Here is a 17,427-nt window from a genome sequence, read left to right on the forward strand (position 1 = left end):
GTTGATGGTGAGGTGGTTGGGGGGATTTTTTTCCTCTGAATACCCCTCTGTGTCGCCGAGCTAATATAAAGCTTTAATTCAAGAGTGTTCTTTATATTTGAGGGATGGGTTCTTTTGACATATATTTAATTTTTCACTCCCTTTTTATATACCTGCTGGTATTTATTTTCTTTTTTTTAATCTTTATTGATTTTCAAACTTTGACAGTGCAATACAATTAATTGAACATAAAATGCACTATTAATTACACAAGTAATACATAAAACAATCATTTTCTTCCACCCTCCTCCCAATTATTAATACAATAAAACATATTATGTGACTACAATATTATAATTAAGTAATTTTAATCCTCAAAATACACTTCCCTCCCCCCCCCACCCTGGATGTGTAAGGAAATCTAAGAAAAGGATTTCTGGAGGTCAATTTGGGGACAAATAAATCTTATTCTTGAGTCATCTATTCCCTTAACTTATGAAGCCATAATTTGTGGTATGTTACTACACGTTAAGCCTACTTTGGACAAATATAAAAGCCGTCTTTTCTTGATCATGACGGAAATAGCTATCCAAATGGTCACACGTAACTGGAAGAGCCACGACAGAATAAATTACGCATTTTGGTGGGCAGATGTGTGCACCACATATAAATATGAGAATGAATGTGGAATGTTTGGGGGGTTAGTAATTCATTTAATAAAGTGTGGAGCCCATTGAATACATTTGTTACCTGCAATAAGGGTCATGTATTTTTTTTCCCTGCATCCTTTTGACCGAGTCCAGAAACAGGAGGCCGGATTGAGACATCCGGGTTTTACTTCCAATGCAGATATATGGTAAAACCCGGATCTCTCAATTCAGCCTCTCTGGAGGTCACGTGGTCACCCCACCCAAGCGCCCTGACTTTCTGACAGGCTCCAGCCCCCCCCTCCCCGACGCGTCCGCCTCCCCCGGAAGGCCCGACAGCCCGGCACTGACCTGAAGGGCCCAGGTGAGGCCTCCCCGACAGTTTGACAAAGCGCACGAGCCAGCCCTCGGCCGCCGCCCCGTCCCCGCTGCCATCTCGCCGGCACTCGCCCCAGCTGTCTTCTGCCGACATGCCGCCCCTCCAGGCCCGGAGAAAAAAAAAAAACAGCCTCTCAGAGCCGCTTCATCCCCGCGGCGAAAAACCTCCACAGACAGAACCGACCATCAAAAGCCACCGCACCTGCGCAGTAGACGGAGAGGATGGGGGGGGGGTAGAAAAGAAACGGGCGGCCCAACCAACAATGGCCTCTCAACCCCGGCAGCCAATCAGAACCCGCGTACTAACCGGCCCGAGAGGGGTTGTGATGCAGAAATAAGAGAGAAAGCGCAAACGTGGAGAAAGCAATCCGCTCCCGATTGCGACGATCGGGTGGGGGGGGGGGGTTTGCTCCGCGCTCAGGCGAGATTAATGGATTACCGAATGCGTCAAAGGCGAAGCCTGGAGCCCGTTCGCTCGTGTTTCGTTCACGGGGGGTTGCCGGAAATGCCGGTTATCGAGGTTTTCGTGAACGAGTAAATTGTACCATACCTGGTAGCGGATTTCAGCTAGAATCGCGCTGTTTTAATAATTTATTTTAAAAGTATTTCCATGTAATTTCATTGAGTGTCCCCTAGTCTTTGTACGTTATGAATGAGTAAAAGATTGATTCACATTGACCAGTCCTACACCATTCAGGATTTTGTAGAACTCAATCATTTACCCTTTCTGCCGTCTCTTTTCCAAGCTGATGAGCCCTAACCTCCTTAGCCTTTCCTCATATGAGAGAAGTTCCATCCATTTGATCGTTTTCTTCACTTATCTTTCTAATTCAGCTATATCTGAGAAAGGCAATCCAAATCCTAACAAGTTCTTAATAGAAATCATTCCTGCTAACAACATGCCCTCTTAGCATCCAAGTGCACAATTGGCCCATGCAATTTTCTTTGGGGGTAATATTGCCAAATAAGATAACTTTTGCATATACCATAACAATAATGAAACTAGAGTGAATTGTGCCAGAGACCTTCCTTTTTCCCCCTCTTCTACGAAACCGCGCTAGCGTTTTTTTAGCGCAGAGAGCCGCGCTGAATGGCCCGCGCAGCTTCCGATGCTCATAAGAACTCACTGAGTGTTGGGAACAGTGCGGCTATCTGCACTAAAAAAAAACGCTAGCGCGGTTTCGTAGAAGAGGGGGTTAGTGTTCATACAAATAGGTAACAAATCAAGATGTGCCCAAATTAGATTGTAAGCTCTCCTGAGCTGTCTTTGTTAAATGTCTTATGTTAAATGTACAGTGCTGCGTAAGCCTTTGAGTTCTACAGATAATGATCAACAGTAGTGGTGCTGCTTGGAAATTCTTTTTTTATTTTTTTTTTATTTTGAAAAAATCAATTTATTATATGCATCTTTTTTTTTTGTCAAGGTTTGTTTATTGAAATTTTTTCAAGATACAAAATATGGATGCATATAACAAAACACAGTGAATGAGAGGTACAATCCAACAGTAAAATGAGCAAGTGCATATTTAGATGGTGATATGATATTCCATCAGTAAACATCGTATAAACAAAGTAGGAGTGCACCTTATATCTAATATTAACATCCAGAAGAAGTATTAGCAAGTATGAATCAAAGTAAGATAACAAAAATGTCATACATCAATGTAATCTGAATAAATAAAGCATCCTCTACGAAACAATATATATAAATATAACACAAATAGTTGAGATAGAAATGAGAAAAATTAAATAAAAACATTATTATATGGAAGCAAGGAAATGCTTGGAAATTCTTCCTAGTTTGGTCAAATCCAATACTTTGCTTTGGAAGAGAGATGGTGTACGGAGAAGATGAGCTTGCACACACCTGATCAAGTTACACACACATCATAGTGTCAATTTTATGTCTGTGCAGCATAATTGTAAGTTCAAAAGATTTCATGAATGTATTCTTTCATATCAGGCTGCCAGTTGGGACAAATAATTCAGACAATTAGCTCTTATGTCTTTCTCATATCTGGAATTTAGAAAACGTTTGAAAACTTACTCATTTTCTACATTTTTTGGGTAATTAAATTCCAAGATGATCACTCGGTTGTAAGCAGAGGCAATCTTTTTAAACCGCATAGATCTGCAAGGATATGTGGTCCAAAAGTCAATTTTTATGTTATAATTGCCTTGGGTATCTGATGGAGCTTCTTCTGCCTAAAGATAATGCTGGCTACAATTAGCAGATCCTGAGCACAGCTTGGAAGTTATTTTAAAGTATTTACAGCACTAAAACAGCAAAGATGCTGAGCTATTAAATACTTGGACTTTTCAAGAAAATGGTAAGGTAGTCTAGTGATGGACTGGATATCAAGGGTTCCTTTTACAAAGGTGCGCTAGTGTTTTTAGCGCACGCACCGGAATAGCACGCACTACCCGAAAAACTACCGCCTGCTCAAGAGGAGGCGGTAGCTGCTAGTGCGCCTTTATAAAAGGAGGCCTAAGATTCTGAATTCTTACTGTCATTCTTTGTGATCTTGGGCAAGTCTCTTACCCTCCATTGCCTCGGATACAAACTTAGGGCCCCTTTGATCAAGATGCGCTAGAGCGGTGGTACCCAACCCTCTCCTGGAGGACCAGTCGGGTTTTCAGGATAGCCCTCATGAATATGCATGAGAGAGATCTGCATATAATGGGAGTGATAGGTATGCAAATCTCTCTCATGCATATTCATTAGGGATATCTTGAAAACCCAACTGGCTGGGGGGTCCCTAGGATAGGGTTGAGAATCACTGCTTTAGCACAACCTGATTATAAAAAAAAAGGGGGGGGCAGAGGTTAGATTGTAACTTAAGCCCTCTGAGGGCAAGGAAAATACTTAGTGTACATTTAAGAATTTTTCTATGCTACTCTATGAGGAACAGACCAGAGTGGAAACTCGCCTTGAACTACTACTACTGAAAAGATATCAGCTGAAAAACAGATAAATATGCTTTAAAATTTTGAAATGCCCTATTAATTTCAATGTGCCCCATCTGTCTTGTTACAAGAACAATTCTAGACCATAGTGCCTAATTTCTATGCCCATTGTATGTTTCAGTGTATTTTGCATTTTGTAGCCCTGCTTCTGACATTTAAAAGCAGCCCTACAAGTGAAGGAGGTGCCAGGGGTCGACTCACATGTTCTTTCTAACTACTGGGTGAGTTGGCATTTCTGGAAGACCCATCTTAAAACAGATCACTGTTCCACTTTTTTTTCCCCCATACAACTGCAGTACATGAAAAATTGGAAAAACTGGGACAGGTTAGTTAAACTATAGTTTTGGTGGGAATCCTTGTGCCAAACTTATAAATTTTGAACATTATAAGAAATTTAAGGATGTTTGGGACCCATTGACAAAATTTTGTAAAGAGTGATTATTGGTTTTAGCTCTTTGATTATACACATCCAGGAGGGGGAGGGGATATGTCTTTAATATATTATTTATTTGCAATTTTGTTTATTTTGATTACTTGTATTATGCTATATGGAAGGGTGGGGGTGGAAGGGATATATATTTATTATATCATTTGATGGTATTTAAGTGCTGTTTATTTTGTACACGATTTGATAATATGTTGCACTTGATGTTGGTTTTTTAAAATGAATAAAGATATGGGAGGGAGGAGATCACTCCTATAATTCAACCTTATTGAGGGTTTTGGGTCCTCCTTGGATTAGGCAGAGAGTGAATCATCCTCTTTTTCTCAATTCCCCTTCAGCTATTTTAGTGGTTTTACATTCAGGTACTTTGTCTGTCCCTGTGGGCTCAAAATATCTTCGCAAAGAAATCAAAACCCATCTATTCAAAAAATTTATACAGATGTCATAACTCCAACCTGGATTCCCCTCAGTGTGACTCTCCCATCCTCCCTTCTTCACCAGTTACCCTTCCCCTCAAAGCCCAAGCTTGTCAACTGCTTCCCTAACTGCATATATTCTGAAACTGCACTATATCCTATCTGTACAGCATCCCGAATGGTATATCCACTGGAATAGCCCAATCCTCCTTGCCATATCCCATTCCCTAAACTATACTACACCATTCTTCTTGTAACTCCTCTGGAAATGTTCTTCTTCTTGTAACTCTTCTGGAAAAGTCCAGAAGTCTCTTTGTAATCATCCTGGAAATGTCCAGATGTCTCTTTTGTAATCCGCCCAGAACTGCAAGGTTGAGGCGGAATAGAAATCAGTAATGTAATGTAATGTACCTGGGACAATGGGGGGGGGGGGGGGGATTAAGTGACTTGGCCAAGTTCGCAAGGAGCAGTGAGGGATTTGAGCCCACAACCTCAGGGTGCTGAGGCTGTAGCTCTAACCACTGCGCCACATACTCCCCTTCATAGCTAAACTATTTTTTTTAACTACATTAAAAGGGAGATTTAAGCCTCACGACCGTGTCCTCTTTTTGTGTGTGTGCCGTCACTCTCTACGTGTTTGCGCGTCTTCATACTCCCCGGTTGCAAAAGACAGCTCGGAACGGATGCGGCGAGGTTTTTGTTTCCCCCACGTCCGGGGGGAACTAATTTGCTGAGGGACCACGATGGCGGCGCCCAACAGCGATGCGGTGGACGGTGAGAATTCCACTTCTAGAATCAAACCAACGGCCGGGACTCCGCAGAAGGTGCGCGAGCTGATAAACGAGGGCATCGTGGGCATGACGGAAGGGTAAGAGCCGGCGCCGGATGGGATTTTTGTTCGTTTCTAAACCTCTCGGTTGACGAAGGCCCCGCTGGGCGGGCTCGGCCCACCCCCGCACTTCTAGAGAGTGCCACGGGGGACACACTGCACCCCCGTCCCGCTGCAGATGAGGCCAGGGTGGGCTTGGAGACGACCTTTGTCTCCGGGTCGTTCTCTAGAACAGTGGTTCCCAACCCTGTCCTGGTGGACCACCAGGTCAATCGAGTTTTCAAGCTAGCCCTAATGAATATGCATGAGAGAGATTTGCATATAATGGAAGTGACAGGCATGCAAATCTGCTCCATGCATATTCATTAGGGCTATCTTTAAAACCCGATTGGACTGGTGGATCACCAGGACAGGGCTGGGAACCACTGCTCTAGAAAAGTGTGGGCTAGAAGCAGCACTAACTCGGGCAAAGAACCTGGAGCCAGCCAGCAGTTAAGGCTGGGGTATCAAAGTCCCTCCTTGAGGGCTGCAATCCAGTTGGGGTTTCAGGATTTCCCCAATGAATATGCATGAGATCTATTTGCATGCAGTGCTTTCATTGTATGCTAATAGATCTCATGCATATTCATTGGGGAAATCCTGAAAACCCAACTGGATTGTGGCCCACGAGGAGGTACTTTGACACCCCTGCTCTAAGCGGTTTACATGTACTGTATATATAGGTACTTATTTTGTACCCTGAGCAATGCAGGATTACCCAAGCTCTGTACACCCAGGTTGACTCCACTTAGGCTTGTTGCAATTCTTACCACATTTTAAATCCATGTCTCCCTACTTTGCCTACTTTTCCCTAACAACAACTTGCCTCCCTTTACCCCGCTGTAGGCCTGAATATCTTTGAGTGAATGTAATGTTCTTTCATATTCATATTTTGTAGTTCCTTTCTTATTATGATATTAGATTGTAAACCATCTTGATCTGCAAGTTAGCAAAGGTGGTATAGTTAATTTTAAATACAATATACACTTATCCTTCCGAATCCACCGTTTCAGCATCCGCAATATTTTTTTTTTTGATCCATTTTAATTTTTCAGGCTATTTTTAAGCCTTCTTAGACCCCCCTTAAGCCTTACCTGGTGGTCTAGCAGGTTTTCAGGGCAGGAGCGATCTTCCTACACTCCTGCCCCATGCAGATCACTCATAGGAAATGAGAGCGACTATGGGAGCTCATGGCAGCCATTTCCTATGAGTGATTTGCACAGGGCAGGAGCGTAGGAAGATCGCTCCTGCCCCAAAAACCCGCTAGACCACCAGGTAAAGCGTAAGGGATGCTGGGGGGAAGCAGGGGATGGATCAGAGCTGGCCCAAATATTATTTGCGGGCTAGCTCTGCCCCTAGCCCCCGTGGATACAGAGGGAAAAGTGTAAACTATACACACAGTCCTGGATTCTCTAAACGGCACCATTGTCGGCAGCTATTTAAAAGCAACCGCCGATTAGAGAATGACATGGGGACAAATTTTATCCTGTCCCTGCGAGTTCTTTTCTTGTCCCTGCCCCATCCCTACAAGCTCTATCTTCATCTGCACAAGCCTCAAACACTTCGAAATCATAAGTGTTCGAGGCTTGTGCAGTTAAGGCAGAGCTTACAGGAATGGGACAGAGAGAACAACAAAACTCAAATTTGTCCCTGTGTCATTCTCTGCTGCCGATCACATGTCAGTCAAGCAACAGCGCCATTTAGAGAATCATTCCTCTGGCAAAGGTAGGTTCTGTAAATGTAGGCCAAAGCTTTCAAAGCCTGTATTTCCAGCGCCTACTTTTGATGTGAATTGCGCCTCCTTAGGCACTTTACGGTTTCAGTGTTAGCCACGCTTACAGTGGCATTCAGTGTGATTCTGGCACCGTTTTTTTTTCAGGCGCCTTGAAAATCAGTTTTAAAGCATAATTTAAACAGCATTTTTCACTTAGCTTGGGCGAGAATATGGGCTATGTTAAGCACTGTAAGTGCCTGGAATGTTATTCTGATCAGTACATGCTCTTAGATATGTCACTTGAACCCTGTTTTGGATGTGTGTTTCAGCAAGGACTTGGCTGCCTCCCCAGGACCCACGAATGGATCCTTAGAAGCCGATACACCTCCTTGTGAGTCGGTCAGCAGAGAAGCTTTCTTCAGCAGAGTGGAGACGTTTACTATATCCTTTAGTCTTTGCCTCTTTATGGTTAGGGGTATGAATGCTAAAATGTGTTAAGCTTTAACAAGCACCTAGCACACACAAAAACATCTTTTATTAACAGACCAGCATTTTACAGGCCTACATTTAAGGCATCTGTCTCTCACCTAAGGAGACACGTAGGGATGCTTATGGATGCCCAAGGCCATTTCTGGTGGAGAACACCCCATGCCACGCCTTGGGCATCTGTAAGTGTCTCTGTAGGTGCGCAACATGCGTCTACAATGTAGGCGTCCTTCCCTGCCTGCGTTTAAAAAAAAAAAACATGCTTCTCGATTGGCTTTGAGACTGCAGTAGGATGCCCGTTTGTAGAATCAGCCCCAAACTGTCCAAAGAATACAAACAAGATAGATGGATAGATAGATCTTCAAATCCTTCCCTTCTTATAGAAGAACATGGTATCTCACATTTTCCGTCCCTCCCCTATATTCACCCTAATAGTTCCATCAACCTATGGAAGATTTTTGTTCTCTGTCATGTTCCATTTATCCAATACTTTCACCTAACTACTATATCCCCCCTCCCTATGTTGGTATTCTGTTTCATGATGTAATACTTACTGATTTATTGAATACCAAGCTATGTATTTTCAGGGAAAGATTCTGTATATAGGGGTCCTATATGTTCAAGAACTGTTGATTGATTCTTTTGGTACTGTGCCAGTTTGAGTATCTCCACCCCAGGGGAGGAAGGTAAGGTACTAAACATTGTGTGGGGAGAGTGGGAAAGGTGGGGGGACTTGTCATGGCACCTTTGGCTCCCCCTGTTCTAACACATGTGTATTTAATGAACACTTCCCTCCCTCTCTGAGCTGTCTCCTTGATGCTTCATGAACCATTATATGCTGAGGAATATATTCAGAGAGGCAGGAAAGCAATGTTTGAAAACCAAAAAGTGAAAAGATGAAGTGAGATATGTGAGACCCTAATATTAATTGTGGTTAAGAAATGACCTGATTCCAGATGACCCTTTTTATAAGATGGAAGTTTGTATAAAGGGGCAACTTAATTTTCTGTGACTCAGTTGGGTCTTCCAGTCATGTCTCTTTTACATCACATAACTCTCAGTTGTTTTTTTTTGTGTGTGTGTAATTTTTTATTAAGGTTTTTGATGAGTTGCATACAAAACACAGCAACAAAACAATCAGAAAATAGCAGAACCAGTAAGGTCTTCCGTGTTAATTAACTCTGGTTTTTATTGTATACGATTGTGATGCTTTTGTGATGAGGGTGGTATATGAAGAAATAAAGGGAAATGGAAATCAGTTCTCATCTGTGGAGTAGGGATTTTCTGTTTGTTAAAATATTTTGGATTATTGGAGTGAACTGAAAGGGATTAAAAATGATAGAGAGGTTCACTCTGAACTATGCTATACTAAAGTACCAATAGCCACCCTGTGTCACTCACAGAGATTACCGTAGTTTAAAGGTGATACTGCCTTCAATTTTTTCTTGTAAATATCAGGTAAGATCTGATTGACATTTTCTTGCAAGCCTCTGTACAGGGCTATGGAGTCAGTAGATAAATCCTTCGATTCCGACTCCTCAGTTTCAGGTACCCACGACTCCGACTCCAGGTACCCAAAATTGTCTCTGACTCCAACTCCACAGCCCTGCCTCCGTGGCAGCAATGGAACCAAATCTTATATTTTATGAGTTTGGAAAATGTGCAGTCTTACCAAGCTGAGTGATGTATTGTTCTTGACAATGGAACTCGTTGAAATGGGCTGGGAAGCCCCCTGAGCTGTCACCGCTGGTCTGTGCACAGTATGGCTGGATCAATGTAGAATTTGACTTGCTGAAGTGTTCCAGCTGTCAGACCTTCCTCTGTGCCACGATGCAGCCTGCCTTCAATTTTCAAAAATGTACGTATCTCTTTAAGATCTCCTTCTTGTGAATGTTTTCACTGCAGGTGGATCAAGGAGCTCTGTCATTAATTTTATGAAATCGATACAGTTCAGTCACAAATTGTATTTCAAAATAATCCAAGTTTATTCAGGGACTTAATATCCCACCTATCATAGCAATGTATAAGTGGCTTAAAGGCTATTAGACAGGGTGCATGTACTTATCTAGACAGTGACAGTAGAGGAAGGGGGTAGAACTACAAAATTTGAAATGGCAGGGGCAGAACACGAGGGTCACTAATGCATACCTCTTGGGAACATACCTGGCCTATAGTGTGTCTTCTTAAATTAAGAACACTTAAAGGTAATCCAAATATCATGGTTTTAGAAAAGTAATGTTCAGGGGTCAAGGTATCTGCGTTTCATCAAAACACACTTTATCCTGGAGGTAGGGGATGGACTGGGAGGGATGCAGGTTTAGTTTCATCACCCTGCCAATCAGAGGGGCTGAAAATGACTTGTACAGCAGACCCTCAATATTCGCGGGGGTTAGGGGCAGAGCCGGCCCATGAATATTGAAATATTGCGGACAATTTTCGGGGCCGCCTCCCTCCTGCATCCCGGACTTCCCCAAACCTTACCTGGTCTAGCGAAGACGTGGGGCAGGATCGATTGTCCTATGTTCCTGCCCCATGCAGAGCCGGCTCTGCAAGGGGCAGGAGCGTAGGATGATCGATCCTTTCCCGTGTCGCCACTAGACCACCAGGTAAGGTCCGGGATGCAGCATATCTTTAAAAAAAAAAAAAAAGATCGCAAACAACCGAATCTGTTGGTACGGAGGGGGTACTGTAGTGTCTATTGAAGAAGAAGAGACAAGCACAGGTCTTGTGGTGACATCTGGTGGCCAAAGAAGGAGCAGCCTCCATCCTCTGCCTTGGTGTTTGTGTTGATTAGGAGGAAGTCCTGGGGGAGAGGTATGTGATGAAGAGTTCTACTACTACTACTACACTATTTATCACTTATTCAGGTGCAGAAATGTTGTAGGATAGGATAGAAATAAAATAATGATGATTTGGAATAATTTTAAAACAAGATTTTATTATGAAAATCTGCTCTCCTAAATGATCATTTTGATTTAATAATAATGAGATTGAAATGGGGAGTGTGTGGCGCAGTGGTTAAAGCTACAGCCTCAGCACCCTGAGGCTGTGGGTTCAAACCTACGCTGCTCCTTGTAACCCTGGGCAAGTCACTTAATCCCCCCATTGCCCCAGGTACATTAGATAGATTGTGAGCCCACCAGGACAGACAGGGAAAAATGCTTGAGTACCTGAATAAATTCATATAGACTGTTCTGAGCTCCCCTGGAAGAACGGTATAGAAAATAAAATAAATAAATAAATACAATATTTTAGTTTTATTTTTGAATGTATTAGGATTTATTTACCACCTTGTTTGAGGAAATTTAACCAAAGTGGTGCACAGCAAGACCAGTCTGAACACAGGCAATAGGTCAGCATTAAAAAAATACTCAAATAACAGTACGAAACATGGTATAGTGTGCTTCTTACAAAGTTAGCAAAGTACACAATAAAACACCTTAATAGCACAGACAGCAAAGTAGAGCATTTAGACAGATGCGATAGAGAATAAGACTAGCTTCAAGAATGTTGCACAGATAGGATGTCGGTTAGGGTAGGAGAGGATAAGCAAGTCCTGCTGAAGGCTATGAAAATGGTAGGAGGTTTGCGCCAGAAGATGTATGAGGAGAGACTGGAACCCCTGAATATGTATACCCTAGAGCAGGGGTGTCAAATGTCAGTCCTCGATGGCCGCAATCCAGTCGGGTTTTCAGAATTTCCCCCAAAGAATATGCATGAGATCTATTTGCCTGCAGTGCTTTCATTGTATGCTAATAGATCTCATGCATATTCATTGGGGAAATCTTGAAAATCTGACTGGATTGCGGCCCTCGAGGACAGACATTTGACATCTATGCCCTAGGGGAAAGGAGGGACAGGGGAGATGTGATTTAGACGTTCAAATACTTGGAAGGTAATAATGTAGAACAAAATCTATTCCAGAGAAAGGAAAATGGTAAAACCAGAGAGCATAATTTGAGGTTGAGGGGTGGTAGATTCAAGAGTAATGTTAGGAAATTCTTCTTTACGGAGAGGGTGGTTAATGCGTGGAATGCGCTCCCGAGGAAGGTGGTGGAGAAGAAAACGGTGACAGAGTTCAAACAAGCATGGGATAAACACAGGATCTCTAATCGGAAAATAATGGGTATATAGTGCTTTCTGTTCGCGGTCCCGGTCATTCGTGGTATTTTCCGACCGCGAAGGGGAGGTAAGAGAGGGTAGCTGGAGCGCCGGCGAGTAAAGGCAATCACTTGCGGTATGCTCCGACCGCCTCTTCCTGTACTAAAGTTGGGCCTCACCAATCGGGAGCTCCGTGTCAAAGCAGCTCCTGGTTGGTGAGGCCTGACTTTAATACAGGAAGAGGCAGTCTGAGCATACGGCGAGTGATTTCCTTCACGCGTCGGCGCTCCGACTGCCCTCTCCTGCCTCTCCAGCTGCCCTCTTCTGTCTCCCCTGCCTAAAAACCATATTTGTGGTTTTTCGACATTCGCAGGGGTTCCTGAAACGGAACCCCCACGAATATCGGAGGAATACTGTACATTCAAGTTTCAAGTTTATTAGGATTTTATATACCGCCTATCGAGGTTATCTAAGCGGTTTTACAATCAGGTACTCAAGCATTTTCCCTCTCTGTCCCGGTGGGCTCACAATCTAGCTAATGTACCTGGGGCTATGGAGGACTGAGTGACTTGCCCAGGGTCACAAGGAGTAGCGCGGGGTTTGAACCCACAACCCCAGGGTGCTGAGGCTGTAGATCCAACCACTGCGCCACACACTCCTCCTACATTGAAGTAACTAAGGCCAGTACTGGGCAGACTTGCATGGTCTGTGACCTGTATATGGTCGGGCTGGGGAGCTGGAGCTTCTATGGAGCTGGAGAGTTGGAAAGACGTTTTCGACTGGTCTCCAGCAATCGCTTCTTCAGTTGATCGGCTAGCCCAGTTGGTTTTAAGTTTTTGGTTGATAAATCACGTCGCTGTCCAATTTGCATGCACGGATTTAAAGCGGATCGCTGGAGAGGTTAGTGAATGGGGCCAGAGGGAAATTTGATCATAAAGGGGTTGCAAACCGATCGGTACACAATCGGGTTGCTTTGTGAATCTAGCCCTGTGTCTGAATTCAAAAGGGTCTGGAATAGGTACGTGGGATCTCTCAGAAAGAGAAAGAGATAATGGTTTTTGCAGATGGGCAGACTGAATGGACCATTTGGCTTTTATCTGCCATCATGTTTATGTTTCTATAACCATAAAGCTCTATGACCTCACAATGCAGGTGTTAAGAGCCTTAGCCTATAGGAGGAGGAGATGCAAATGTTAAGAGACTTAGCCAATAGGGAGAGGAGGATATAGTGAATGTTGCAGATGGGCAGATTGGATGGGCCATTTGGCCTTTATCTGCCATCATGTTTCTATGTAGTCAGACTAAAGTGCTATGTTTCAGATGTCATAATCATAAGGAAATATTTTTGGTGAAATTGGTGATGGTAGTGGCTGGTGGAGAGGAGTTGTATCATTTTTATTGAAAGTCCAAATTATGAGTCAGGCGAGTCTCTGTCTCTCCCCCCCCCCCCCCCCCCCCCCCCCCCGTTGCATCTTAGTGGTAACAAAGTGAAATTTTATTATCTGATTTGTGGTGGCCTCCTTGTGCAGATATGAAGGTTTCTTAATTGTTGGTTTCAGATAAGGAAAGGTGCGCAGAGCTGCTGAAAGCCTTGAGAACAGCACATGAAAATTTCTGCTTCTGGCCGGACAGTCCTTGTCCAGGTAAGTCGCAGGATGGTAATGCTCCCGTTGTAAGATGGTGGCCCGATTCCTACCTGTAATCAACTTGATTACAAACCTGTCACATTCTTCACACTTTTGGAAGCGGTACAGACACACCTGCTGTAATTCACTAAGCTATATTGATTTAAACACATAAGATGTGCCATGCTGAGTCAGACCAGAGATCCATCGAGTTTGGCATCCCGTGGCTGACAGAGTCCAATCTAGGTCAGTGGGAAGTGCCTGGTGGACAGATCCCAAAGCAAAGAGCTGTTCCTTGCAGATCACTTCAGGTATGAGTGGTAGCTTTTCCTAAGGCAGTGGTAGGGAATTCCGGTCCTCGAGAACCAGAGCCAGGTCAGGTTTTCAGGATATCCACAATATGCATGAGATAGGTTTGCATCTCAAGGAGGCAGTGCATGCAAATCCATCTCATACATATTCATTGTGGATATACTGAAAATCTGACCTGGCTCCAGCTCTCGAGGACCGGAATTCCCTACCCCTGCCCTAAGGTTATCTTTCTACTAATTATTTATGGACCTTTCCTCTAAAAGTTTGTTCAAAACCCCCCCTTTTTTTAATGTTTTATTTTTCATTTTATTACCAAATACAAACATCACAGCACACCAAGCTAAAATATCCCCAACAGCACAGTGAGAAGGGGAGATAAACAAGCTAAATTCAAAAACCATCTGCAAGCATTTATACGTGTAGTGTCCGAATAACAAAATATCCCCTAGAACCCCTCACCATCAGCCCTGTCAGACCAAGCCTAGCTGGATTCTAGAAAAGTGCAACAATAAAGCATTTCCCAAAACCCATTCAATGTTCCCCAGTTCTCCACACAATATAAGTGTCCCAAATTTGTGCACTGTCAACTTCAACATTAAACATATATAGTCCATTCAAACCCCTTTTAATCATGGCCATGCTTTGATATGGTATGCGAGATGTCTTGATGAAATCATTGGCAATAGAGTACTTTGCACTCTCTAACTGTTCATGGAGTGAACCTTCTGGGCACCCCCCCCCCACCAACACCACCCATGCACACACCTTTTCTATGTTTTAATCTGCTTCCTTTTATTCTATTGTCCATTCATATTAACATTTTGGAAATCAATTTGGCCTCAAATCAATAGGATGTTAGAAAATCCTGTAGCCTTGACATACGATACAATTCTATTTGGTACTGCAATGAGAGCTCGAAGTCAAATTTCATCAAATAATAACAAACTTTTATTTATAATGACTGGAGTAGCAGTACAGCAAATTACATATAATTGGAAAAATTATGACAGATTGAACTATAATTTTTGGTGGAACTCAGTTTGCCATATATATAAAATGGAACATACATTTGCAACACAAAAAGGATATATGGATAAATTCAAAAAGATTTGGGGACCATTAACAAAATATTGCAATAATTGAATTTCATTTTCCCATAGTAAGAAAATAGTTAAAGAAGGAAGGGAGGGAGGGATATGGGAGGGGGATTTATTCTCTTTATTATAAATATAAATAAAATATTATTAATAGATGATATTCTTACATGAAAACAATATAATAAAGGGAGAAGAAAAAGGTTCAAAAAAAAAAATTTAAAAATAATTGATAAAATCATTACAATATATATGTTGTATGACTTTATAAGAAAAATAATTACAGTTATATGATATATAAAATCATAAGAAAAATAAGATAAGAAATGTTATGTATAAAATACATTATAGAAATATCAAGTGTATTGTTAAGATAATTGTATGAAAATTTATGACACTTGTTGTTAAATGAAAAAATCAATAAAAAACTTAAAAAAATAAAAAAAAATCTGCTTCCTGTTAGTTTCATTGAGTATCATTACATGATACAGTTTGAAGGCATAAATAATTGTTCTCCATTTTATAAACATCTGTTATATCTTTTCAATAATTTTTCCTCTGAGTAACCAGATTTAGATTTTGGGAAAATTAAGAATAATAGCAGTTTGATAAAACTCAATTGGGGGGGTGGCATTATGTCTTTAAAAAAATACAAAGAGTTGGGATGTTCTTTTCCCCAGATCGCTTTTGGCTTTTGCTTGTGAATGAACCTTCTGTACTTTTTGGTGACTTTTTGGCCCGATTCCAGAGCCTGTGTCAGCTGGAGCTTCAGCTGCCTTCCCTAAAACCAGATGACCTAAAAAATATGGTGAGTACTCTATAATAATATTCCTGAGCTAGGATGCAGCCAGGGGTTGGGCAAGGAGAAGTGATGAGAAAGGATCAAGGTTCCTGAAATTCAGAATCAGGTGCTTGGTGCTTTGGCCTCAAGGGGTTGTTTAAGCCTAAGTATAAAATCTGCAGCTGCCTGATCAGTAACTGTCTTTCTTTTAGTGAACATAGCCCATAGCCTGTACTCAGCCCTTTGCGACTGAACTAAATGAGAGAGGTTGTACGATTTCTTTTTTGCCCAGGCACTGTCAGAAGACACAATTGGCCTTCTCTTACATCTGATTGAAGATGAGCTGCAACAGAGAGGAGAAGGTGGCAAAGCTACCCTTAAATTTGGCTCTGACAATCTCCAGGTGCACATAGCATCCTGTGTTCTAGCCCTCTGTGGTTGGACTAGCAGGTAAGCAGGAAAGAGAATTCTATGGAACAGGTAACTTCCCTGGGCCCTCATTGAAGTCAGCATATGAAAGTTGTATCCCACCAGTGAGTACACAAGGAGAGGAGGAGCAGTGTGAGGGTCCTTGCTGACAAGTGAATGTACAGAAGATACTTTAATGAGGCGAATGGGCCAGGGGCATCTCTTGTTATTTAGCAGAATGATACTGTAGGGCCCTCAGTAACAGAATGAGCGTATAAGGGAAGTTAAATGTACACTCACTCTCCATTTTTTTTCTCTTTCCGAATGGACATATTTAGCCCTTGCTTGGGTTCTCTGCATCTCTCCATCATCACATGCTCCTACTGCATGAGGAAAGTGGGACTTTGGGCCTTCCAGCAAATTGAATTTACTGGAACCGGGGACACAGACATAACCCTTGGGTTGCCCGTCACCCCTGTGACAAATGAACGAAGTACTCTGTTTCACCTGTCCCCACACAGGATGACCACTCGAAGCCGAGATACGGGCTTGCCACAGAGCAGTGAGCAGGTAAGGTTCTGGTATCATTAGGGCTCAGAAGCAGAAGAGTGGGGAGCTTCAGTGTTCAGGGATAGGTGGGAGCAGATAGAAACATGATGGCAGATAAAGGCCAAATGGCCCATCTAGTCTGCCCATCCACAGTAACCATTATCTCTTCCTCTCTCTAAGAGACCCCATGTGCCTATCCCAGGCTCTCTTGAATTCAGATAGTCTTTGTCTCCACCACCTCTTCTGGGAGACTGTTCCACGCATCTACCACCCTTTCTGTAAAAAAAGTATTTCCTTAGATTACTCCTGAGCCTATTACTTCTTAACTTCACCCTATGCCCTCATTCTAGAGCTTCTTTTCAAATGAAAGAGACTCCGCTCATTCGCATTTACGCCTTATAGGTATTTAAATGCCTTTATCATATCTCCCCTCTCCCGCCTTTCCTCCAGAGTATACAGATTAAGATCTTTAAGTCTGTCCCCATATCACAAAGACCACACACCATTTTAGTAGCCTTCCTCTGGACCAACTCCATCCTTTTTATATCTTTTTGAAGGTGTGGCCTCCAGAATTGTACAAAATATTCTAAATGAGGTCTCACCAAAGTCTTATACAGGGGCAACAATACCTCCTTTTTTCTACTGGCCATACCTCTC

General features: G+C 42.6%; 2 protein-coding genes across 3 annotated transcripts in view; one reads left to right on the top strand and one right to left on the bottom strand.

The window, feature by feature from the left end:
* KLHDC10 (kelch domain containing 10) overlaps positions 1–1,209 on the bottom strand; it is a 61,496-nt gene extending 60,287 nt beyond the window's left edge. The window contains exon 1 of one of the 2 annotated variants that reach the window (XM_033958597.1): positions 978–1,209. In XM_033958597.1, the coding sequence (XP_033814488.1) occupies positions 978–1,098 (121 nt within the window). In that variant the 5' untranslated portion in view covers positions 1,099–1,209. The remainder of the gene's footprint in view (positions 1–977) is intronic. The other variant, XM_033958598.1, reaches the window with a different exon arrangement.
* A 4,240-nt stretch (positions 1,210–5,449) lies between these two features.
* Positions 5,450–17,427, top strand: part of ZC3HC1 (zinc finger C3HC-type containing 1) — a 47,667-nt gene continuing 35,689 nt past the window's right edge. Inside the window, exons 1-7 of the mRNA XM_033959588.1 lie at positions 5,450–5,700; positions 7,744–7,855; positions 9,608–9,758; positions 13,561–13,644; positions 15,713–15,840; positions 16,106–16,263; positions 16,560–16,791. Coding sequence (XP_033815479.1) covers positions 5,576–5,700; positions 7,744–7,855; positions 9,608–9,758; positions 13,561–13,644; positions 15,713–15,840; positions 16,106–16,263; positions 16,560–16,791 — 990 coding nt within the window. The 5' untranslated portion in view covers positions 5,450–5,575. The remainder of the gene's footprint in view (positions 5,701–7,743; positions 7,856–9,607; positions 9,759–13,560; positions 13,645–15,712; positions 15,841–16,105; positions 16,264–16,559; positions 16,792–17,427) is intronic.

This window comes from Geotrypetes seraphini, chromosome 9, assembly GCF_902459505.1.
Source record: "Geotrypetes seraphini chromosome 9, aGeoSer1.1, whole genome shotgun sequence".
Lineage (NCBI taxonomy): Eukaryota > Metazoa > Chordata > Amphibia > Gymnophiona > Dermophiidae > Geotrypetes > Geotrypetes seraphini.